This window comes from Pipra filicauda, unplaced genomic scaffold (genome assembly GCF_003945595.2).
Source record: "Pipra filicauda isolate LSUMZ 115617 unplaced genomic scaffold, ASM394559v2 scaffold136_size1984543_pilon, whole genome shotgun sequence".
In the NCBI taxonomy this organism is placed as follows: domain Eukaryota; kingdom Metazoa; phylum Chordata; class Aves; order Passeriformes; family Pipridae; genus Pipra; species Pipra filicauda.
Window position 1 is genome coordinate 770,770 of NW_024103840.1, and position 25,804 is coordinate 796,573.

A 25,804-nucleotide genomic window follows, 5' to 3' on the forward strand; every position below is an offset into this window, starting at 1 on the left:
AGCTTGAAATATATAAAACAAAAAGTGGAGCCCCAGTCATATATTACTCTTATATGACTTTAAATTCAAACATGGGAAGAATATGGGATTCCATTTCTGTCTGAGAAGGGAACTGTTGGGCAATAGTTAGTGATTATGGATGGCAAATAGATTTGGTTTCATTTCTAACTCAAACACTGTGAAGTCAAAAAGCTTGGCTTGAATTCAAAGAGCATTTGGTTTATGTTCTGCTTTGGAAATATTAAAAAAACCAGAGAAGAGGAATAGAAAACATTTACTGGAGAAAAAACGAAGGCAGGAGAGGGGTCAGAGTACTAGGCATATGGCCATCAGTTGTCCCAGTCCAGTTTTTGGCAGAGTTTCCTCCCCTCAGATACCTTCTGGGGGACAAAAAGAAAAGTAACTTCCCTCCTTCCCCCCAAAAAATTCTCATAACATAGCACCTTTTAACTTTGTACACATATGCTACAGAGGAAAACCAGGCTTTCAGTCTGATAAGATTGCTAAAATCTCTGAATTAGCTCAAGAAGGTCAGGGAAGCCTGGAATTTTAAGTTTGTCCGCTTCTATTTTCCAAATGTGGAGAAAAATTATTTTGAGGCTTTTTGTAGTTACTATGGTTAATTAGCATTCCCTGATAATCATCCCTGTAATCTGCACCAGTTAATTAGCCTCATGCGTAGTCATCTATTTCATTAATTATTCCTAGTTCTCATTTTTCACATAGAGAGGTAAGGGCACTGCACATGTTTTTTTAATTATACTTTATCTTCATCATACTAAACAAACGCCGTAGGGCTTTGAGTCAGCTAGAGTAAGACAGAAAGGAGGGAAGTTTATCCCAAAGCTGGAGGTTCTGCTAGCAGACACAACGTTACTGATTTTATGTTCCTTGAGTGCACAGAGAAGCCGAAGTGATTTGGCTGAACTTGTCTTAAATCCTCATTTTAGCATTTCTTACCATTCCAGCCCTCCTGGCAATGACCGTGTGGAATTGTCCATCAGACACCCTCTTAGCTGTGGTAAGCTTGTATGTGCCACTGCCAAGGTTGTAGGAAAATCTCAGCCTTTCTTCTACTATTTCCAGGGCCAGAAATTCTGCCTTCTCTCCAGTTTGGTTATCGTAGTTATACAACAACAAGGCATTACTTTTTATAGTGGCAAACTTTATATAGATGTAATTATTGTTTGGATCCATACTGGGAAACTCCATGTACGACAACTCTTCAAATCCATAGCTGTTCAGTTCACAATGATTCCCAAAAACACCTGTAAAATAAAAAGCAAAATCTGGAATCAGAGAGTTTTTTCCATCACTAATCATTCTCCCAGGAACAAAGTATAGATGTGCTCTCAACATGGCTGTGATACACAAGCACTTTAAGGAACTCCAATGTATGATTAAAAACATACACTTTGAACAGAAGAATGCTGTTATCCAGAGGTGGGTGTTGAGGTACATATATTAAACTTAAAAATCAAGTTACAAAGGACAGATATGTCTACTGAAAAGCAAAGTACATTTCACTGAGCTCTCTGGTTTCTTTAGAAAACAACAAAACAAGCCAGTTTGACAGCTACGTCAGACATGTTAATTACAATCAGGCATTTATTAATCCAGTTATGGAAATGAATTTGCAAATTGAGTTTATTTTTCTTTCTCTAGCTGTTATCTGAACTGTTTCTCACTGGATGGTTCATTTTTTAGACTTCCGATAAAAGCATATGCGTGATTTAAACATTATGCTTTCTCATGTTCTTATTGATGTAAAGATTTTGGTGCATTCTACATCTTTCTTTTCAGATCTCTGTCACATAATTTCCCCTGATTTTTTTTTACTGCAGCAACAATAAGAAAAAAATCCTGATTTAATTTATGAATATTAGCTACATTTACAATGAACTCAGGAAATTAATAAACCCTGAGGAAGTGTAAAATAAAGGAAATAAAAGAGAATAAAGAAGTTATTCCACATGTTAATAGAAAAACTTATCCAGCATTAGCTACAAATGCATATTGAGAACGATATGTTTTTGAGAGGGTTTTCAACAACCTTAAAACACTGTAAAAGATTTCTCAGGTTTCTCTGTTTTTTTATTAATCTGTTGCATTTACTTCCATACTTTTCCATATGAGCAATGAAAATTCTGGATTAATCTGCATTCAGAATCAATCTTGCTGCAGTTGTATCACGATACCTTAAAATATCTGTGTTGCCTTATGTTTTAGTTGGGTTCATTCCACAAACCAAATCTGGTATAATTAAATTCTAAAAATTATTAAACTATTTTGGCACTACTACATGCTTCTCCGATGGAAAATACTGACATTATATACAGCGGTCTTACTCTTCAGCTCTCCTAAAAATGTCTGTTATTCATCAGGAGAGCTTTGTTATCATCATACCTCCTCCTTCAGACTGAACTTTGGGATATCCTTGGTGGGAAGGTCCTTTAGCCCCGATCAAACTGTGGCTGAGCTAAGTTCCTCCTTTAGGAAGTCACTGGTCTTGATTTAAAGATTTGAAGCACCCATTCTGCTTTTGGTCAGTTATCTGTCTCTATCTATCTATCTATCTATCTATCTATCTCTCCTTTCTTATTTTTAGGCACTGAGTAGTTTGGCTGGATCTTGTTATGTTTTTGTGTCAGAGGGAAAGAAGCCATTACTAGCAATGACAAAATAAATACTTGAAGCGATCACATCACTTTCTAATTTCCTTTTAAAGACGAGTGAGTTAATCAAACCTATACATGCAGTTTTTCCAAACCTTGAATCATTTCCAAACCAGAAATCATTTATGCGGGTAAAAATAAATAGCAATTTGAGAAATATGAATAGGGCAAGGGGAGATGAAGAGGAGAGAAGGAGGAAGGTACTCACCAAATGGGCAGTGGCAGTAATACCCCTCCAACCCACTTTGGCAGGACCCACCATTGAAACAGGGGTTGCACTCACAGTAGTTGACAGTGGAGTCACACGTTTTCCCTGTGATTAGGGAATAAAAGCAATTTCCAGGTCAGAGTATTCAGGGCAATAGGGAAGTCAGGCTGGTATGTAGGTCACAAGGTTATGAACCAATCCTGAACATATGGCCAGGAGAGAAGGTGCCAAAGACTGGCTGTGGGATGGAGAGAGGAAACACAGACAGGATGCTGGGCTGCTCCCAGCCCTGGCACAGGCATAATATGTGGGCTGGAGATATCCACTTTACTTTTCAAGTGTCTCATTGTAATTATATCATATAGGTGTATTGTTTTTCTAACTGAATTCAATTTTTTTTTTTTTATCAACTGGTGTCCATAAAAGAGAGATCACGAAATTAAAGGCAATGCTGAACTAAAAAATCGTAAAAATGTATCTTTTTTTCTCCCTGTTGAGTGCAAGGTACTCATTAGTGCAAAGGAGATACAGAGAGCCCTCGCTGGACACTCTACAGGGCATGCTGAATACAGGCTGCTATTGTACATTACATGATTTTTCTTATTTTCCCCCATCAATTAAAATCTCCTTCCTGACTTGGAGGGGCAACAGTCCTCTGGAGCTAAAACAAGCTCTCCTGGACACAGTCCTTTCCTAAGCAGACATTGTCGCATGTGGTAAATATTATTCCCCAGAGAATAAACTGAAATCACATAATTCATTTCAGCAAGGAAGGGAAACGAGAAAAAGTGAAGATTTTAACAGATGCCGAATACAGACACAGGGATTCTTTGTATAAAAATAAAATCTTCTTTGTATGGAAACATTAACTACAAAATGATTGATCTTCATTTCTAAGGTTTTCATTGCTTGGCTTTGATCAATTTAGCAGCACTTCTCACTACATCTCACTCTTGGAACCCATCTCCCTTCTGCCAGCAGTGCCTGTGCTCAGCAAAAACTTCAAAATATCATCATGTTTGTCCCTCCTGTTTAACTGCAAAAACTGGCAAAACCAGCTAAACTCTTTCAGACCTGTCCTTGAACTTCCTGTCAGCCAGGATATATATATAAAGCAAGGGTTAAGACTGCCTTAACATTCTTATTACATTGATAATGAATTATTTTATTTCTTACATTATATATATATATATATGTTTAAGTTAAAAGTACAAGATGAGCTTGCATAGAGGGTGTCCAACCTTATATGTCACATACATCTTATAATTTTACATCTTACATGACAGGAATGCACAATATGCAGTCCTTAAGCATTGCTGGTCCCTGAAACTGTAGAAAATCAGGACTGTGCTATATGCACTCTGCTACCTTTTTCAGAATTTCACAACTTGAGCCACCTAATAAAGAAAACTTCTTTTCTTACCCTTCCTCTACTTTTCTGCTTAACCTACAGTTTGCAAGCAGTTCTTCCGTGTGAGCAGCAGCTCTCCATGTGTGACTGCAAGTGGGATGGAAATGGAGCACTGGAGGATTCCTGTGGTTAATACGTAACTTGTAGATTCACCATAAATCCAGGAAACTTTTCCAGTGTCTGAATCTAATTATGCTTTGGAGGTATTTATTTATATTTTATTCTCTAATGGGCATGACTGAAGGATGAGCTAACTTTTTATGTTAGATTTTGCTGTTCTCTTTGTTTAAAAATTATGGTCCACAGTACAGCTCTTTGACTTACTGAGGAGAACACACTGCAGGAGTTAGGAAGACGTGCTTAAAATACTCAGTGATGTTGCTTAATTTTCACAAAAATCAAGTGTAGCTCATAAGGCTTACTCAGATTTTTGCAGTTCAATCTAACTAAGTACTCTTCTTTTTCTCAGCTAACATTAAAGCTGACACATTTGCTGAGTCAGCAAGAGAATATGGATGTTTATTTTAGTTGCACATATTTTAACCAGTGAATAAGAGCATCTTCATCATGTTTAACTATTGTTTAAAGAATTCATGAAACCAATAAAAGTGAGTTTAGAATAACAGAATTATAGAACCATAGAATGGTTTGGGTTGGAAGGGACCTTAAAGATCATCCAGTTCCTGCCTCCTGCCATGGGCAGGGACATCTTCCACCAGACCAGGTTGCTCAGAGCTCCATCCAACCTGGCCTCGAACACTTCCAGGGATGGGGCATCCACAGCTTCTCTGGGCAACTTGTGCCAGTGTCTCACTATCCCCATTGTAATAAAATTCCTTCTTTTATATAGTCTAAATCTGCCCTCTTTTAGTTTAAAACCATTAACCCTTGTCCTATTGCTACAGGCCCTGTTTGCATTTATTCCTACTGTTTTGATGCAGGAGAAGATGAATACTCTGGTTTTATTTGGACAGCATAAAGAATTAGGCTAATCATATATGCTTGATTAGTGTTTCAGTGTATCCAATCAAGCAAGGTGAAGGAAACATCTCAGTCCATGTTTTGGGAACCAGGGAGATCCCAAACCAGGGCCACTCCATAGCCCTCCACTTCAGATGAAAATTGCAGTTAGTTGAGTTTATAGATTGCTTCTCAGCTGAAATGCTGAAAGATTCAGGATATTCACTTCTGTGTCAAAAAGATCTTTTTCTGAAGACCTTGAAAATTAGGAGAATGCTGGATAATTGATAACAGACAGCATTCAACCTTTATCATTCAACACCTCCAGCTGATGATATCATATGCAGGGCTTATGTAAAAATCTAATTTCCTCAGATTTTTTTTTTAATTTAAAAAAATCTAATTTCCTCAGATTTTTTTTTTAATTTAAAAATGCACCAGGAACAGATACCAGCTGAATGCTCTTGGGTTAAATTTCAGCTGATTTGAGAATTTTAGTTTTTGTGGTTTTCTGTGTCCATCTTTTAAAGTGGTTGTTCTAATATTCTAATCTTGTATTTGAAACAACTTCACAAACCTACATTCCTTCATCTTAATGAATCTTGGAAAACAGGAAATGAAGGGTTCAAAGGAAGGGCAGACAACTACTGTAAATCACAAAGCATATTCCCTCCAGAAAGTGATTATTTTAAAAACAAAACCTGATCATCATTAAGAGATGTAATTATAACAGATTGCTTAAACCCTAATGATGTTGCTCTGAGGTAATCAGTCTTTATAATCCTATCCAGTGAAAAGAATGACATTACCTTTGCAGTATGATGAAGTCAAATGCAGCTGACAAAACATAATAAATCAAGGTTTTCCTTGACTCTCAGTTTTCAGGTACGCCATTATAAAGGTCTACAGCTCATGTACTCTAATTTACAGTGAACAGAAAGTCTGCCTCAGAAAATACTAATTTCTACTTGTATATAGTACCATGTAAATATTATTTTTTTTTACCAACCATGAAAATTCAATTATGTGACCGTGTTTTCATTCCAAGAGAAGCAGCAAAGCTATGTATATGGTGAAGTGAATTAGAAATCTCTTTTTTTTTTAATTTGTTGTTGTTGAGGCACTCAAGGTTTATAATAATGAAGAAACAGTTTCAGGCTTTATTTTTACATTCACTGTGGTTATCTTTAATCATATATGAATCAGGATTAAGAGCCCAAGCAGCCGTGTTCTAATTCGGTGGCAGGATAATAATGACAGAATAGCCTCTATGTCAAGCATTCTCAAACAGTGTGTATTCTGACATTTGTTTGCAGAAGCTATTGAATATTAAATTTGTAGAATTTCAAATATGCTTTTGCAGAACATAAATGTCTAAATATACTGCATGCTAATTGTGATCTTTTCTAATAAGCTCAGTTGATACTAAACTCCAAAGATATTTTGGTTTTTAATTACATTGGTGCCATTTCTTTTCTGTCTTGATCAATTAGTCTCAGGACACTGTAATAAATCTTGATTCTGTAATATCCAACCGATTAAAAAAGATCTGACTCCCAAATAGAAATGTCTGCCCCAGTGGCAGTCTATTTTAAGGTTATCTGTGTTGACAAGGAGTTTAAGAAAGCTCCTATCAGATGCCACATTTAATTCATGGCATGAAAGAAATCCAGCACTTCAAACTCTAAGTCTCTCATCACATTTTCTTGGTAAAAATATTCATCTTTTTTTTGAGCTTGTCACACGTAGATCTTGATTTTTTGCTGACATAAGGGTTGAACATTAAGATATGAGCTTTAATACCAAAAGAAATCAGCTGGATGTTTCATTAATGTTTTAAATTATAGTCTAGAGGCATATACTGTAGTATGCTGCTGGAGATAATGAAGTATTTGGCTTCATTGCAACAGCAAACATATGCCCATGTAATCTCCAGTGCTAATGACCTACAGAGTTAGAGGGCATAGGTGCCCTTAGAATTTTTTTGCCAAGATCCTGACAAAGTAATTTGATGCACTAATACAACACGGAATAAAATTCTGGATTGGTAACTTAATCAGAACTGCTTGTTAATTAACAGCAATTGCTCCTGACCTGAGGCTCAGGAGTACAATTTGTGAGGTTCATGCAAAAGATCATCAATGTCCTTGATATTGCACTATGCACCCACTGCTGTAGCTGTGACTTAAATTAAGTATTTAAACATTTATTTTGAAATCGATTAACTTTCTTCTCCGCATTATATCCTGTACTGATCTGGTTTAAGGAAAAAAAACCCAAAGGGGCAATGGATACTTTGATCACTCCATGGGCTACAGGTGAGTTTTGGTGGCATTGGTGGCAAGCCCCAACACCCACACCATAATGAACCCAGCTGTGTTGCCCTGGGGCATCTGCAATACAGAAATATTCCTTCGAAAAAGCATAAGTAATCTCTGGTTAGATTTTTTTTTCTGACTTCTACAAAAAGTGGCCATAACACTGGTTAAGATTGTTCAGACCTTCCTTAAATATCATACTCATGGCAGAAGCAAAGACCAGCCTGTTTTTACAATGCTGCTGTGTTTGAGTTTATTAAATATTAGAGAAAAAATACTTGGAAGAGGTAGAAATGCCACAGATATTTCTGTGCTTAGCGAAAAAAAAAATGACAAAGGGACATTTACGGAACATACGGGTTGATCATTTTGCCTGAATTCTGGTTTTTCCTATATGCTTCATCTGTTTTCTGTCATGTATGACTGTAAGCAATTTTGGGAAGAGGCTGTTTTCTTGCTTACAACACTTCTAGCAGACTTGAAATTCTAACACAATATGCATAACAATAACATGAACAGAAAAATCATACTTAAGCACTGGAAATGGTTTCTACACATTTAATAAATTTAAATAGCTCTTGTAAAATCCTTTCTGTTCCAATGCATATCAGGTAAGCGTGATTTGCCTGAGGACAGAGCTAAAATAAAATAATACTGTGAGCACCTGGTCTTCTGAGTTTTCATAGCTATTAATATGTCATTTTGTATGACCTCTTCATCTGCTGGGGATGCTCATATTCAGAAAAACTTGTGCTAAAAAGGTGCATTTCCACCCTCTTTCCATCCCTTCCGGCTTGTAAGGTATAGAGAAGTAAAAGCGTACCTGTATATCCGGTTTTACAAACGCAGTTGAAGCTTCCTGGGAAGTTCTGGCAGGCGGCACCATTTTTGCACGGGTTGGAAAGGCACTCGTTAACATCCCTCTCACAAGCCATGCCAGTGAACCCCTCTGGGCAGCTGCATGAGAAGCCTCCCACCAAATTGTGGCAAGTCCCATCGTTGTGGCAGGGGGAAGGGAGGCACTCATTGATGTCGGTCTCACACAGACTCCCATCGTACCCCGGCATGCACCGGCACACAAAGGGCCGGAGGGGCTCGTTGGCCACAATGATGACGGGGATGCTCTCGTGGGTCTTCAGAGCTGGGCCCACTGCCAGCCTCCTCAGGCAGCTCCCTCCATTCTGGCAGGGGCTCTGCAGGCACCAGTCGTGGTCCACAGCCTCAACCCGCACCCCGCTCTGGCGGAAGAGGACATCCTTGATGCTCTCAAAGAAAGTGGCCACGCCGCTGGGATTCACGTACTGGTTGTTGCCGCGCTTGATGGCCGCCATCAGGAAGGTGTGGTTGCTCTCCTCGTAGAGCCCATAGAGCTGGATGGCAGTGCCCAGCCCCGTCAGCTGGGAGCTGGCAATGCGCAGGAAGTGGAGGTAGTGGTTTGTCAGGAAGTCCCGCACGCTGTGGGCGCTCAGGCGAAGGAGGATGCTGTTCTCAATGGTGGTGTTGCTGAAACCCGTGAAGAAGATCCGGACGCTGCTGGTGACAGCACCATGTAATCCATCATTGCTGAGGACAGCCAGGTCAAATGTGCCATCTGTGGACCTCGCCTGCGAGTGCAGCTCACAGGTACCTCCGGGAATGCTGAAGAGGCTGGTGACTCCTGAGGTGAGGGAGCACTGGAAGCTGTCTAGCACATCTGGATCCTGTGGCTTTACGTTGCCCAAAATTCCACCTGGGAAGAGGTTGCCGTAATAGTGAACAAAGATTTCTACCGTTCTGGGCTGAGATGGGTTGTCGTTTTGGTCTATTACCTTGATATGCACAGTTCCCGTGGAAGACATCTGAGGGACACCAGAGTCTCTCGTAATCACTGACAGGTAGAAATCACTGATTTGCTCCCTGTCAATCTCCCTTGTCGTTGTCAGAACGCCAGCAGTGCTGAGGCTGAAGTAGCTGGTTGCAGGACCAGTGCTGAGCAAGTAATACGTAAAAGGACCTTGGTTGGGAGGAAGATCAGGGTCTGATGACTGAAGCGTCATCACAAGAGTTCCTGCACGGTTATTCTCCATGACTTCTCCTTGGCTGGCGGACAAGGTAGGGCCGTTGTCGTTGATATCTTCTAAAGTTACCAACAATGAGGCACTTCCTGTAGCAGACGGTGTTCCCGAATCAATGGCCAGCACAGACAGGTTGTAGACAGGCAGCGTTTCTCGATCCAGCTCTGCGGTGACTGTCACCTGTCCCGTCTGTGGGTTGATGGAAAAGGCGCTGTTGTCATTGCCAGACCCAATGAAATAGGAAAACCTGCTCCAACTAGGGACAGAATCTGAATCAAAGGCACTAACAAACGTGACATGGGTGCCTGGAGGAACACCCTCGCTGATTTGTATATTGTAGGTTCCTAAGGTAAAAACAGGAGGATCGTTGGCATCCAGTATAGTGATATTAACGGTTACTTCATCTATGTCTGCACCACGAATGCTCCCCAAATTTTTTGCAAGGACTTTCAAAGAGATTCGTTCTTCTTTTTCTCTGTCAAGAGGTCCTGAAACATATATCTGGCCACTCTTCTTATCTATCTGGAAGCCCTTCTTTCTGCTGTTGCCAAAGATAAGGTAGTGGACTTCTCCATCAGTTCCCATATCACGATCACTTGCAAAAACTTCACCTATGACAGTACCTTTGGAGGCTGCCTCTGAAACCTCGAAATAATAAAGCTTGGACACAAAACGGGGCACATATTCATTTGTCCCTTCTAACTGGATGTTGACAGTAGCAAAGCTGCACCTCTCTTCATCTGGAACATTGAAAGCCTTTACTGTTAAATGGTAACTTTGCTTTGTTTCATAATCTAAAAATCCCTGGGTGGTGATTGTTCCCGTATTGGGGTCAATGACGAAGAGGTCACTGTCTGAGGACTGAATGGCATATGCAATCACAGCGTTAGGTCCAGAGTCAGCATCAGTGGCGTTTAAACAAATAACAGTTGTCCCACTGGGGGCATTTTCTAACACGTTGGGAAAGTAGTCCTCAGGGCTGAATGCTGGAGAATTATCATTCACATCAATGATATTAACAGTGACACTGCAGTAGCCTGTTCTGGACACCCATCCTCCATCCATGGCAGTAACAACCAGCTCATGTTTTTGGCATAACTCAAAATCAAGTGGTTTTGCTAGTGTCAGTGTACCAGTAGTTGTATTGATAGCAAAAAGTCCAGCTTCATTTCCAGAGGAAATATTATATCTAACTAACCCATTCATAGCAGCATCTCTGTCTCGTGCTGAAACTGTCCTGATCACCGTTCCAACAGAGTGACTCTCTGGGACAGTAACACTCATACGGCTCTGGGAAAACTCAGGTGTATGGTAATTTTCTTCTGTTACTACTATTTCAACAGATACCTCGGATGAGAGTGGAGGGTTACCTTTGTCCTTGGCTTTCACTTTAAACAGGAAGTTTTTGTTCAAATCAGCCATTAGTGAAGATGACACAGAAATCCATCCTGTACTCCTGTCCAGCCTGAATTTATTAGTTTTGCCCTCCTCAGAGATAAAGTACTCCACCTCAGAATTCAAGCCAAAGTCCTTGTCATCCACGGCAGTAACTTTGATTAAGTTTGTGCCAACCCTCACATTCTTAGTAACAGGAGTGAAATATTTTTGAGCAAGGAACAGCGGTGCGTTGTCATTGCTGTCCACTACGTTAATGGTGACAGTTGTCTCACTCATTAATGGGGGACTGCCTCGATCTGAAGATGTAACGATGAAGCTGTGCCTATTGATGTTGACGTTGCTTGAACGGCTGGAGTTTTGGTACCTTAAGTACTGCTTGTTGAAAATTTCCCCTGTGGTTGCATTAATGCGGAAAAACTCAGACTGGGATTTTATGAAGTAGAACACTTGGCCATTTGACCCTTCATCTGGATCGGTGGCTGAAACTTGGGTGACCTTCAACGCAATCCCAGGAAGCTCGGGGCACTCCAGGTAATAGGATGGCTTTGTAAATCGTGGGGCGTTGTCATTGACATCCATGACAAATATGGTGACATCCGTGCTCACAGTCCACCCAGAGTCATGTGCAGAGACCCTGATCCTGTAGCGGTCAGTGTCCTCCCTGTTCAGTGGTCTGCTGATGGTGATGTCCCCAGTGCTGGGATTTATGGTAAATGGGAGACTCGTATCCCTTATGGAGTACCTACTGATGGCATTCACCCCAATGTCTTCATCTGATGTTGTGACCCGGGTTACTGTAAAACCCAGAGGTGCATTTTCAGGGACAGAAGCAGTGAATATCTGGGAAAACCTTGGAGCATTGTCATTTTCATCTAAAATATTAATGATAACTTTGACAGTCGTGCTCTGGAGCGGAGTGCCTTTATCTGAAGCTTTTATGGTTAGTATGTATTGAGACAGCTTCTCCCTGTCCAAGGGTCTGACACTCCTGATCTCACCAGTGGCTCGATTGATACTGAAGCTATTTTCAGTATTGCCCTCAATTATTTCATAATTAAGCTGTCCATTTAGACCACTGTCCCTGTCCACAGCAGTCACTGTCAGTATCTTCCGTGGGGACAGGTTCTCCACTATTTCTGCAATGAAGGGATCTTGCTCAAACTCTGGCGCGTTATCATTGACGTCTATCACCGTTACTTCCAATTTTTTGTATGAGGAAAAGGGAGGAAAGCCCATATCTCTGGCCTCAATCCACATCACGTATTTCTGTATGGCTTCAAAATCCAAAGCCCGCCTAACAGAAAGCTGTCCTGTCACCTGGTCGACCAGGAAAGTGCTGCCCAGGTTACCACTGGCGATGTAGTAAGACAAGGAACCTCCTCTGGCTGAAGATCCGGAGATAGTGGTGACAACTGTACCGACTGCTTGGTTTTCAGGGAATGTGAAGGTTTCCTGATCTGCCTGAACACGAGGGAATTCAGCTTTGTTCACGAACCTCACAGTGACAGTGGTAGAGTCTGTCTTGGGGTACCGGCCGCCATCCCTCACGTGAACAGAAATGGTGACTTCGGACTCTCCCTCCAGTGGGTTTGCAGCCAGGATTGCCCCCCTCACTGAATCAATGTGGAATTTCTCTGAGTTTTTCCCAACAAGGGAATAATGGAGCTCGGCATTGGATCCGGCATCTGCATCGGTGACAGTCACAGCAAACACAAAGGAGCCTGAAATGGAGAACAAAGCCAGGTCAGTCCTTTAATGAATGCACCGATTGCGGGAAATGTGATGCCAGATTTTCTCTGGAAGCATATCCTGGAGCAGCATGCTCTTCCTTACACTGCTCCAAAAATGAACTTCCTTTTTCACAAGATGGTAAGTTCAACAAGGGGCAGGTGATTTTTTGAGTCTGCAAGACATGCAAGCAGTCAAAAAATGTGGGTTCAAAAAACAGGACTCTGCATTCAGACAGATGGATGTACTGATCTCAGTGACTGCACTCGAAAATGGACCTGCAACCTTTTGGAAGCCTATCATCCTACTACTTCTAGAACACTGACACTACGAAAGCCATAAACCTAATAAGATTTAATGCTACTTTGATTTTTTTGTATTATTCATATTTTATTTATCCATGCAAAAAAACCCCACCAAAACTGGAATTCAAGGACTATTAAGGTTACATGAGTGAGCAGGCAGCACCCATAGACATTTATCCTACACACCCGCCTTCCCTTGTAGTCCCTTCTCTTCCTATTCCCCAGGTGCTGCTCCTTTCTCCCCACTAGCCTCTTACTTCTAAGGGTATTCCAAGGACAGCAACTAACAGCACTGCACTTTTAAAAGCATGCTGGCCCTCTGAGAAAGGGGTAAAATAGAAATACAAAACTATTGCACACTGTTACAGTAACATGAATACATTCAGACATTTCAGGTCTTCTGAATTTATGCTTCACAGTGAGCTTGACTATATTGGCACCATTTGCATTAACCTCTCCATTTGTCCACCTGCAAGGAGAATCCAGGGTGTCCTTTCTCACTGGACTTCACAGATCAAATGCACAGCACGCCTTTCAAATTTGACTGTCCAACCAATTGGCACAACACTCTGTTGATGCTTTACTGGTACTAAAATTTAGAAATTACCCACTCCTGTATAAAAATCATGTTATTTTCAACCTCTTAAGGCAAAATCATTTACAGGCAGGAATGACTTTGACAGCACCCCTTTAAACCACACTTCATGTCACTATTTGTCATGTGCAGTGATTTGCACTTCAGGGGTAGGAATATTTAGACAAGAATAGTATTCAAACCCATGTGAGAAATGGGACAGGAAGAAATGAAGATTTGTTGCTTCAGTTATGTAAATTATATTATTAATTATTATTACTAGTTTCCCCTTTTAAACTCGATTAAAAAAATAACAAGGAAATGAAGATTTTTCTTTCAAAATTTACATAAGATATTCTGTGATTGGAATAAAAGCAAAAGTCATGGTCTAGTTATGTGAGTTTGCTCTTTTTTTTTTTTTTCTGAAAAAGGTATTTCAGATGCTACATTCAACTGCACTAAAGATGTTGTTTGGGCTTTAGTGGATGCCATGCCTGCTAGCAACATCATTATCAAGAGCCTCTCAAAATAATGTGAAAAGATATTAATATTTCCTTTTAAAAGAATAAAAAAGTGCATTTATCCCTAGATTTCTGCTAAGTTAATAATAGAGTAAACATAGCTTAGGCTTTCTATATGTTTCTAGTTATGAGAGATTTCATACAAAAAGTATCCAAAAAGATATGGCCAGAAAACATCACTTCAACCTATGTGTACTCCTCACTACAAGCATTTTAAAAAACACCCCAAAAAGAACCAGACAAAGGCACTGTGCCCTATTCAGAATACACAAAGATTCAGCAATGCAATAATAAAATAATTTCATAATGTTGTTCTGGAAACAGGGAAGAATTGTAAACAAATTCATTCTTCCATAAAAAGGAGAAGTATTTGCAATTGTTTTAAATTTAGAGAGAAAACCAAGACATGGAAAAAAGCCTTTTTTTTTTCTTTTAAAGGAAAATTTGTTTTGTAAACCATTTGTCTTGGAATCCTCTTTGCAGGCATCACATATCCATGTATGTGTAAGCACGTGAAAACACAGCGTTGCCAACTTCCACGGTCAACCTCTCCAACTGCAATTGGGTGAATTTGTGGCAATAAAGTGATAAGATTATAAAATCCTTTTACTGTTCTGAGATAGTAGAGGTCCTGGTATTAGTTCATTTTAAACCTTGGAAAAAATTCTCAAAATAGGAGAATCTTTCACTAAATTCTCTCCATCTTCCTGCAAATATACATATTCTCCTTTCTTTTCTCTTGAAATGCCAATTCAGCAAATAGAAAATATTAGTATTTTTGACTTACCCATTGGTAATGTATTTATTTATTATACTTGTTTAAATATAAACTAAATCAGAAATTAACTGTTGTTTTGAGTGAAGTCACCTTAATTTGCGTGTAGGCTTCATAAAAGGAAGGTTTCTGCGTGGCTTCACTTTTATTTTATTTTACCTCACCGCTTGGCTCAAGCGAAAGCAACATAGTTAACATCTGTGATACAGACACAGCCTTTCTAGAAGAAGTTGTCAAAATCCTCTTTAAAAATTTCTCAGGGCAGAAAAAGAACATCAACACACAGAAGAGACTTTCTGAAATAAAAAGAGTCTTCCTAACCCTGGTAAAATAATTTAATCACTTGTTAGACTGGGTGCTGATTTACACTGTATCTGCTTTACATAACTATAGGAACATAACTGAATTTAGACAGCAGGAACACACTAAAAAAAGATTGCTAAACTGTAGGTTATATATTGAGCCTTGATATTCCTCTTTTCCCATGCAAGATGAAGATAATACCAGGAAAACAGTTGCAGAGGAACATCTCAGAAACATACCCTGTGGCACAACTTTGCATTTCATTAACATGTTGCCCAGAGAAGTTGTGGATGTCCCACCTCTGGAAGTGTTCAAGGCCAGGTTGGACGGGGCAACCTGGTCTCGTGGAAGGTGTCCCTGCCCATGGCAGGGCAGTTGGCATGAGATGATCTTCAAGGTCCCTGCCAACCCAAACCATTCTATATTTACGCAATCCGAAGCATCCCAAGCAGTGCCACTCATCAGGTTACCTGAGGTGGTAGGTGATGGGATGTGGGTGACGTAGGGATGGTGTTGAAATTTGGGTGGGTTGTCGTTCACATCAGCAACAGAGACGAGCACGCTGGTGGAACTGGAGAGAGCCCTGGGGAAGCCCCCATCGCTCGCCACCACCACCAAAGTGTAGTTCTCCCTTGTCTCTCGATCGAGGAGGGCACTGGTGATGATTTGTCCTGTAGATGGGTTGATTGTGAATTGTGAATTGCCACCAGAAAGCCTATAGCTGTTTGAAAGGAAAAACAAGGAAGAAAAATTTGATTATTATTTCAAAGTAACCATTTGCTATATTCTTCAGACCACCATGCTGATGGGCATCAATAGACAGCCAGATTTGCTTCTGACTGCGTATCTGTCTTCACTTTTTTACTCTTCCATATTTCAAGGCCTGTCAGAAATGACATTTCTGGGGATTTCCAAGCATAGTGCTTAACACAGATTTCTAATACATAAGTAGCTGACTGGGTCCTTTGATATTTGGAGATATCATCAGACGTATTCTCAAAACTGCCTGCTGGAGTACTGATTTCCCTGAGCTAACACAGTAAGCGTTACTCCAAACAGCTGACACACCTCTTAACTGAATCTGCAGCATGTAACTAGAAAAAATATTATTTTCTGAAATGAAAGTATGACAGTTTTACAAAATAAAATGAGGATTTAAAATTCATATTGTTTCCTGATACTGAGACAAGTTTTGCTGTTCAATATTTCAGTGTTAATTCATAGTAATACATTGCAAATTACTAACAGAGCTACATTAATAGAGACTAACTGGGATAAGAATTTAACCCTTGGCTGGTGTATATGTATGTGCCCACATCCCTGAGTGCGTGCAACAGTGTGATTTGACAAGAACTGACTGTGTGCTTATTGCAGGGTTATCTCTGGCTTCCTAGCACAGCGAGTTTGTTCCTTCTCTTGGAACGCTTATCCAGTTTTTGTTCCTACAGAATGAATCTCAAAGATATGGTGGAGCACTGGGCTGTATTTTTAAAGGTAATTGATTAATATTACATTTTTTATTAATTCAGATAACAGATTTTTGACAAAACAATGGAAACAAAAACTAGCTGAAATGAACAATTCTCACATTCAGCATCGTAACCCAACACAGCTGTGGTTTGCATTGCTCCTTCAGAGAAGCACAGTAGCAACTTTTTTTGAGGTATATGATTCTATGAAAGATTCAGAAGAAAGTGGCTTTAATGAAAGAGATTAATATTCCTATCTTCACCTCTTTAAAATCAGCACAGGTTATGACAGCAATAACACAGCCCAGAAGCTGTACCAAGAGGCTTGAGAGCCAGCCTGTGTAATAAGCTGTGGCAACTTCTCATGTTCAGTCATTAATCTCTGCACAATGCCATGAGCATACTTTAATTGCCTAATTATGATATAATATGATGGCCATATGTAATTATTCTCCAGCCATAGCAATGTGCATCTAAAATGGAAAGAATGTGCACAAAGCCTAAAGCACCACTTAAATCTCCCTAAATAGCAGTAGCACAGGCACATTTCATCTGTGATTTGCAATGATTTAACCCTGCATGAGGTGTTACAGAAGACAGAGACTTTCTCTTCTGTATTTCCACATATATATATAATGGCTGAAACTTCAGCACGGGAAAGATACTATGAAAATCTTTAAAAAAAACCCAAAGAAATAATAAAGAAACTAAATTTTTCATAAGATATTCTGAATTATATCTGAGTATGACTGCATGCAAACCAACTGGACACTGTGTGTCTCAATAAAACTAGAAAAAAAATCCAAACTCTACCCAAAAAAACCCAACCCAAACCAAAAACTGCCTGCAACTCTAATGGTGACAACTGGCATAAAAGGAATTTGATCTAAGCACTTAAATTCTGGCCTTTTGACTATTTGTCTATGCTGACCCCTCTTATCCACACTATCTTTAACAAGACAGCTCAAGTGTGCATGGCCATTTACAACCCCATCACCCTCCTTTCATGACTCCACAGGTTATCACCAGAAATAAGAGGAAAAGAGTCAGTATATATGGACAGGTAACAGTTTTGCACATTAACCACTTCTTGCAAAACACAACACATTTTTTGACTTTACATGAAAATATTAGCTAAGGATTGTACACTCTTGGAAACCAAAGGTTTCATTTTGAAACAAAGTCTAAAAAGACTGAAAAGGAATTCTAAATGCTCAACACCTCTGACAAGATGACCTTATGTTCTGCTTCTTCTGGCTTTCACCAGTTTTGTAATACCAGTCATATTTTAAGATCTACTTTAAATGCTGAATCTGGACAAATTCTGTCCAAGAAAAACAAAGTCTATTCCTGAGTCTAAAGAGTGTAAAACAAAACCTGAAAACAATTTTTTAATAGCTACTTATGAAGGGAAAAAGTATTTTTATCAACTAATTCTATGATGAGGTACTGAGTGAATGACAAAGACTAATGGCAGAGATATTAAAGAAATTCAAGCACAGTAAAGAAATCTGAGAGCACTCTGATAATTTCTGATTACGGGACACAATCATTACAATCATTCATGCTTTGCATGGAATTCATTTTTTCTAAAGGAGCTGCCAGAAATAGTTTCTTAGACTAAGATGAAATAAAATTAAAAGCTTCATTGTTTCACAATTTAAAAAATGGTAATTCTGGATGATTTTCAAATATCTAAAGATTCCTAAACATCAAGTTTCTATTTTTGGCTTGTAACTAGTTTGAAAGAAAATATTAGAGTATTTTATAGACATTGCTTTGCCATAACATAGTTCTGTTTTATTTTATTTCCTTTCTTTAGAGAAAAAGTGACAACCACAGTGGCATTCTTATGCTCTTTGAAGAATGAACCCAGGTGAACTAACAAAAAAGTAAATACAGAATCTGCTTTTATATCCTGTTTTGTAAGTTTGGAATCAGTGATGTTTGCAGCCACAACAGTTAAATGTGATAAGGTTACCTATGTGTCCTTCTGCTTAATAACTAATACAAATCTGCTTTGCATTCCATTTTGCAATATATCAGTCCTCAGTGGAAAAATCTTAGGCTTGTCACTGCCACTCAGCATCTTCATTACTGTTGTCTGCGACACTGGGAATGGCCGGTGTTCAGCCCAGCGCCCAGCTAAGTTCCATCAACTGAGCTCTGCAAAAGAGCTGGAATTTAGAGCAAAAATGCCAAATTCTAGCTTTTTACTGTTTTTCTGAATGTCATATGCCTCACTGTGTGCAATTTTCATGTTAAACTGAAGACATTAATTGACCAAAAATTTACTCAAGGAGCCTGTTGGTTTTTAGTGAAAATTGCTCACTACATGAAAAGGTGTGAATGCAGCAGCAAGGCAGGCAGTGGGTGCAGGTGCTAGTTAAGCTCGTTTGCTTTTCACTTAGTAAAAAATTAAAATAACCCTGCAACTCTACTTGTGCTTAATATAATTCTAAAAGCCTAAACAATAAAAAGACAGATTTGCCAAAATAATTTAGTTACACATATACATCTGTTCTATTGTGTCTTACAGCTTTAAGGCATGTTGGTGTTAGACACCTACCTAATAACAGCATTTGTAGAAGCATCAGCATCCGAGGAGTTTACGAGCAAAATATCTGTCCCTGTAGGAGCATCCTCCAGAACAGTGGCAGAGTACATGTTAAAGGCGAATGTGGGGACATTGTCATTGACATCATCCACTGTGACAGCAATGGTTCCAGTGCCAGTGAGGGCAGGAGATCCTGCGGGAAATGGGGATAAAAGTGCTAGAGGTTACAAATACCAGCATGCTAATCGAAGGTCTGCCAGCCCTGATTTAGAGCTGAGCACTCGAGCATGTCACAGTTCACAGAGCAAGAAAGCCAGTTCACCACAGAGGACAGGGTCAGGTTTGTTTCAAAGTCATCTTGACATAAAGTACAAGTTGTGAAAGATGAAAAAAAAAGTTGTTATTCTTCTTGCTCCATCTAATTCCAGAAATATTTTGTAATACAAGCTCAGTGGAAAAAGATGGTCTTGGAACTGCTCAGCAGCCTTCCTGTAACAATTAGGACCAGTTTGAAGATGTGGTTGCCTTTCCTATTTCTCTGCGAGAAGACCTTCAAAGGTGGCACACTGACAGATGTGAAGATTCCAGCCCTCAATTTATTTATCCACAGAACAAATAGAGTGGAAACTGTGGCAAAACACAGATTTCCGCACGGCTTTTCCACTGCCGGTTGCACCCCTGACCCGGGGAGACCTTTTCGGAGTGGGTGAGAGGGTTGCACAGTCTCCAGCCCTGTTCAGACTCATTTTCTCCATAGAAGCAACCATCTATAGCAGCAAATAATGCTCACTCTGATGGGATACTGGCTTACGGGAAATTGGACTGAACTTATTTAACCTACGGCTTTCATCCTCCTCGTTATTCTAAACTTAACTCTGATGAGCAGCAATGAGCAAGAAATAGCATGTTTATTCATGTGCAATCTCTCTGTATTTATTCTCTTAAGCTTTTCCTTTGTCAAATCCAAAAAAAGACAATGAAGAGTTTTACAAGTTCATGTTAGTTTTGTCAGTCCATTACATTTCTTTTCAGCCAAGAATCAGAAAGACATCTTTTGCTAACCAAATTCTTCACTGAGGGTCCCTGAAAAAAAGAGATTATTCCTTTCTTTAATACATGGGAAGGAGAAGGAAAAAGTGATAGCAGAGAATAAACGCATCAGTTATGGCCCCTTTTACTCAAAAGACAGATGATGACCATGCCTGTTTTACCCAAAATTGCATCTCTTTCCCCTTCAATCTCAAAACAGATACAATTTAACATTTGCTGGACTGGGAAAAAAGAGACAATAATGAAATGCTTTGGGCCAGATAGTGGTCGAGTCCTTGCTGTGAGGCAAACATATTACATGGAGCTGTCATTTGACGGAACACAGGCAGCCCTGTGTGACCGCCCTCGTCCTTCCAACCCAGCAGATGATTGGGTCACTGCTATCCAAGGTTATTGCTGGACCCAACCTTCGGGCTGGGAAGGAGGCAGGCTCTGCTCTTGGGTCTCATCTGCTCCTGGCAAGGGCTCCAAACACAAAACTCTTATATAAAAGAAGAAATAACGACGCATTTTCCCACGTGTTAACCCTTGCAGGTTGAAGAAGCACCACACTGCATTGCTGGGAAGAAGCTGTGAGCAGCTTCTGCACGGGAAGGAGGCTTTTCACCACAAAATGCTTCACAGCAACTTGGTTTAATGCGCAAATGGGCTGAATGACAGAGCTTCCAATTGAAAGGTGTTATAAATATCACCAGGCTGAATTTGAAGCATGCTGATCAGACGGGAAAGATCACGATGCCGAGGAAAGAGCGCGCAAGCCACAAGTGAAGGTTTCACATCATGGCCACACACAATAGAGGCCTTTCTCTGCTCGAGTCTGAGGTAATTCATTCTGCCAATTAATACACTTTCAGCCAGGAGGGTTACATGAAGGCAATAAGTCTGACTCATTTTTTAGCCTTTTTTTTTTTTTCCTCTCCCCATTTTGTCATTTAGCCAAACACATATAGATAGAAAATCCTGCAGAAGTTTTCCTGATTGCTGAAATATTGCCTGTGAAGTGTTTATTATTACTGCACTAAACGAAAGAGAGTCCTCGGCGGTGTTTGCTGCGTGTGTCATCAAGCTCTGGCCTTCCAAACACATTTTACTGACATTCATCTCACAGCTAATGAAATGAAAGGTTGAAAGCTGTTAAGTTTCACAGGTGATTAAACAATTTATACATAATTCAGAAATTAATCTTGGGTAAGTCACATTCAAAGAGCATCAGTAATGCAATTCAGTCTGGAAAAGAAAGCTAGCTCACAGCTAAAACCTGAAACTCCTTGTTTTAAATGTATTTGCTACGACAAAGCCAATGCTGGAAAATTCACGCTATCAATTTAGTCACAAAAATGAATGGAAGTGGCAGCAACTCCATAGGTAACCCAAGGCTGGGGTGATGGGACTGGCTCCAGCACAGCTCTGCAGGCTGACCCAGAGCTTGGGCTTGGTGCTGCACTAGCTACGCTCACAGGGCTGATGGAAAGGGGAGAATGGGAAGAACATGTTCACATCTGCTGGCAAAGTACCATGTGGACAGACATCAACAGCAAAATGCTGGGTTTGTTCTTTCTGCATGGTTATTGAACCTTTGGTCACTTAATGGAAACAGCCCAAAGGGATGCCAGATGTAATAGCTCCTTGTGGACTATAGATATTATCCTGCTCAGGATCACACTGACATCGGCAACTTTTGACCCAACCATTTGACTCCCACCAGCCCTGGCTCTCTTTCCTCTTCGAGGAATCTGAATTTGAAGGGTACCAAACAAACAAACACTCCAAGCGTCAAATCCCAGCCCTTGCCTCAGCCCCCTATATATTCCATGCCCTCATTCTCTGATTCCACTTCCTGCCTGGAAGTGTCTACAAGGCACCATATAGTGCAGTATGGGCACATATGTATCAGCCTCAAAGTGAATAAACCAGCCATGGTTGAGTGCCATACTAACAAAATTAGCTGGGGTAACATAAGTAACCCAGATCTCATTCAATGCTAGCTTGTGGCTGCATAGTGCTCACAGAAACATTCCGCAAGTCCCATATAAATTCAGCTGTTTGTAACATCCCAAGACACTGCTCTCCAATTCAAACCCCCAAACCTTTCTCATCTTACTTAGATGGAAAAACTCACGTACTTACACTGGTTTCCTGTCTGTGTAGTTATCCAAATACGCTTTTTTTCCCCTTAAGTAAAATATCACGTCCACAAATTTACCCCTTTATTCTATTACACCAAAAAATAAAGTTGCAATTTTACAGAGAGTCCTCAAAGTTTTTATTCACTTGAAATTAAAAGACTAGCTCACATTTCTGCAGTTACTGAGAAATATAAGAAGAGGAAATTACAAATGAATAATTTCAAATGGAAAAGAAATAGTTCAGCGCCAAATTCTACCATCCTCAGTGAACTTCCAGTGAAAGTTGTGCTTGCATAAGGACCACAGAATTTGGCCCTTGGTAATAAGCAGGTTTCATAAAATGTACATGTCATATTTGTGGTGAGAGAACTAGTTTCCATGGTCAGGCTGAGTTCCCAGATTTCTTAGTTATGCTTCGATAGCAAATCTTCCCCAAGTCAGTTATCTTATTATGCTACAGCATCAGCCCTTATTTTCTTCAAACTGCACTTAATATTTTGCATAAATAAGTGCGGTATATTTTGTGTAAATTCTGCAATATTAGCCAAACACTCAAGATGACCCCAAACTGTTCTTACTAAACCAGGCATGTTACAACCTATCTAAAATTGTTGTACACAGCCACACAAGCCTTTGAGTACTCTTACAAACAGCCCCGAGAGCTAAAGCCACAAAGAAACATACACTTTTCCCTTAGTGCACTTGCATTAAAATTTCTATAATTTTTCACGATAGTCTGAACTATTTCTCAGAAGCAGCAACTATTTCTTTGTCAGACACTCCTCATTTAGAGCATTTCTCTAGTGTAATACTACTAGTAGGGTTTTTTTTTTCCAAATCCCAAAATACCATATCTCACAGAGGGTCAGGAAACACATGCTGGAAAAAAAAAATTCTAGAAGGACGGAGGAGTGAAAGAACCATCAAATGATGAATAACTAGAGACCATAAAGTTAACTACATGAACTAAATGGGAGAGATCAGATTGACTGTTTCTGTTCAGTGCATATCAAACCTTTAAAATTTAAAAGACTATGACATTAATGCATTTTTATTATTACGAATATCCCATCTCTGTGTAGAGTGGTCTGTTTCTATGAACTGAACAGCTTATTTTCTAGGTGACAGCTGTACATATATATTAAGCAGACGGTCCTACAAATGTCCAAATGTCATTGTTGACATAAAGATTAACCTGGGATAGTGTCAAAATAGTAACACTGAGTTCAGGAGGAAAATTGCTTCCCACGGATGTTCTTCCAAAAATTTCAGCTTTTTTGCTTACATCTGCAAGTAAACATGTGTCTGGGGATGAAGAGAAGGAGCAGACCTTGGGAGCCTGCTCCCCAGAGGCCCACGGTGGAGGGCGAGTTACAGGGGGAGGTTATGAGAGGCCACCTTAGGCTTGGCCAGTGCTGGGCTGTGGTCCCTGTCTCTGCACAGGACATTTGAGGAAGTGACATGAAGAAACAGCATGGGGAACATGGGTCAGGCAGGCAGGAGTACGGGGCAGGATCTCTCTTGTCCCAGCAACATGGGACTGGCAAAGAACTATGAGCAGGTTTCCTACCCCATTCACCAATGCTTGTTTGTGGCTTATCACCACAGAAAATATTATGATATTTGTAATTTGTCAGTTTAGAAGTTATAACAAGCCCTTTCAATGTTTTTCTCTCTCCGTCCAGGAGAAGGGGGATGAAAAATAATGGCCATGTGCAGCAACACAAGTAGAAGAAAGGAAACAAAATGCAGGAAGGTGAGAGAGAGAGGGAGGGAGAAATACCATTTAAACTGACAATTTGTACTTTTCCGCATCTGGATAACCAGCAAAGAGAGGACAATAAACCTTTTTGGATGAACGCATCGTAAGTCACTCATTCCCCTAACTGGTGCTAATGCTTCCAGGCTACAAAGTCTTCCACAAGGGATGCAAAGACTGCTTTCACTTTCACCTTGGAAGAAGAGAGCACCACGTGCTATCTTCATCCACCTTGTCCCGGGGAATGGGGAAGGTAAGATGTTTTGGCTGCCTGTAATCCCAAACACATGGCACCGTCTGCTCCGGTACATGTTCAGCTCTCCACACTGCAGTAGGACACCAGGATGAGTGGGGAATGATCAGAGTACATAGACTGAAGTAGTAAGAGAAAACCATGGAAGGAAACCTGCGAAGGAACTTAGGTTTTTCAACAAAGCTCAGGAAAAGATGATGCTATTGGAAATTATCTCGGCTGTGTGGTACTGTGTGGCTCACAGCAGAAATTAGAAATAGGAGAACGTGTTCAGAACACCATCCACATATTTTTTTGAAGCTTTAATGGCTTCTGGGTCCTGTCTGCACCACGGTTAGCACAGCAGATAGTAAAATGATCATTCAGAAAACAGGAACTCAAAGGTTTTCGCCAGCATTAAAATATCAAAATTATATGCTAGAAAACTAACAACAAACTTAAGCAAAAAACCCAGAGATACACTTTGCTAAAATGAAAAAAAAAAAAAAAGGATTAAAATTAAATAAAATGAATCTAAATGACTAATCAAGACTCATACTGCAGGCAGTTTACCATGTTTTGCGGTAAATTAAACACATCATTATCCCGAAAATTGGAAACGATTTAACAGAAATGGAATTTTTGCCTCACTGAAACGTGTTGCTTTGCAACAAAGCGGATTTCACTTCTCCAGTCAAACACTCAGTGAATGAGTCCCAGGACTAGGAGTTGTATGTGTTATTACAGAGCATTAACTTTTTCACTCAAGTAAACAAGGCCTTTCTCACAATAAAGTGGCCAATCTTTCTAAATGCATTTAAATACAAACAGAGTGTGCTGAGCCTCACACAACTGGTGAGTTTTTAAAAAAATATGGAGCTAGATTAAATGAAAATGCAACTAGCTTCCATTACACTTTGAATTTTTAGTGCACACGAAGCTTGATTTGGAACATGGCTGACTTTAACTTATTTTCTAAGAATACAAAAGTAACTGCGCATGTGAAATGAGAAAAAGAAGTAGTTCTTTTTACAAGATTGCACCACAAATATTCATCCTGGCTGGGTATGTTGACTGTGCTTTGTTTTCTTCTTACTCAATTTTTCACCACAGGCTTCCATGCTAAGTCTTAAAAAAACTAGTGAGTCTAGATTATTTTGAGACAAAAGCTGAAATAAGTAGCTAATAAAAAAAGATAATAACAAGCTTAGAAGAAAGCCCTACTCTCTCAGTTCAGTAGGTGACTGGTGAATGAGACCATGCAGGAACTCAGATTTTCAAAATTTCTGAGTGTGTCAAATCAGAGTTTTTCTCATATTTAGGTACAAAGTAGCAGTTGTTGCCAAAGCTGATTTAACAGAACTTCTACTTCAAACCCCAA

At 39.8% G+C, this 25,804-nt stretch overlaps 1 protein-coding gene across 1 annotated transcript in view; it reads right to left on the minus strand.

Moving 5' to 3' along the window:
* FAT4 (FAT atypical cadherin 4) overlaps positions 1-25,804 on the minus strand; it is a 128,188-nt gene that overhangs the window by 16,347 nt on the left and 86,037 nt on the right. Inside the window, exons 7-11 of the mRNA XM_027722395.2 lie at positions 19,269-19,449; positions 15,701-15,951; positions 8,396-12,745; positions 2,884-2,988; positions 961-1,268 (exon numbers count right to left, since the gene is read on the minus strand). Of these exons, the coding sequence (XP_027578196.1) occupies positions 961-1,268; positions 2,884-2,988; positions 8,396-12,745; positions 15,701-15,951; positions 19,269-19,449 (5,195 nt within the window). The remainder of the gene's footprint in view (positions 1-960; positions 1,269-2,883; positions 2,989-8,395; positions 12,746-15,700; positions 15,952-19,268; positions 19,450-25,804) is intronic.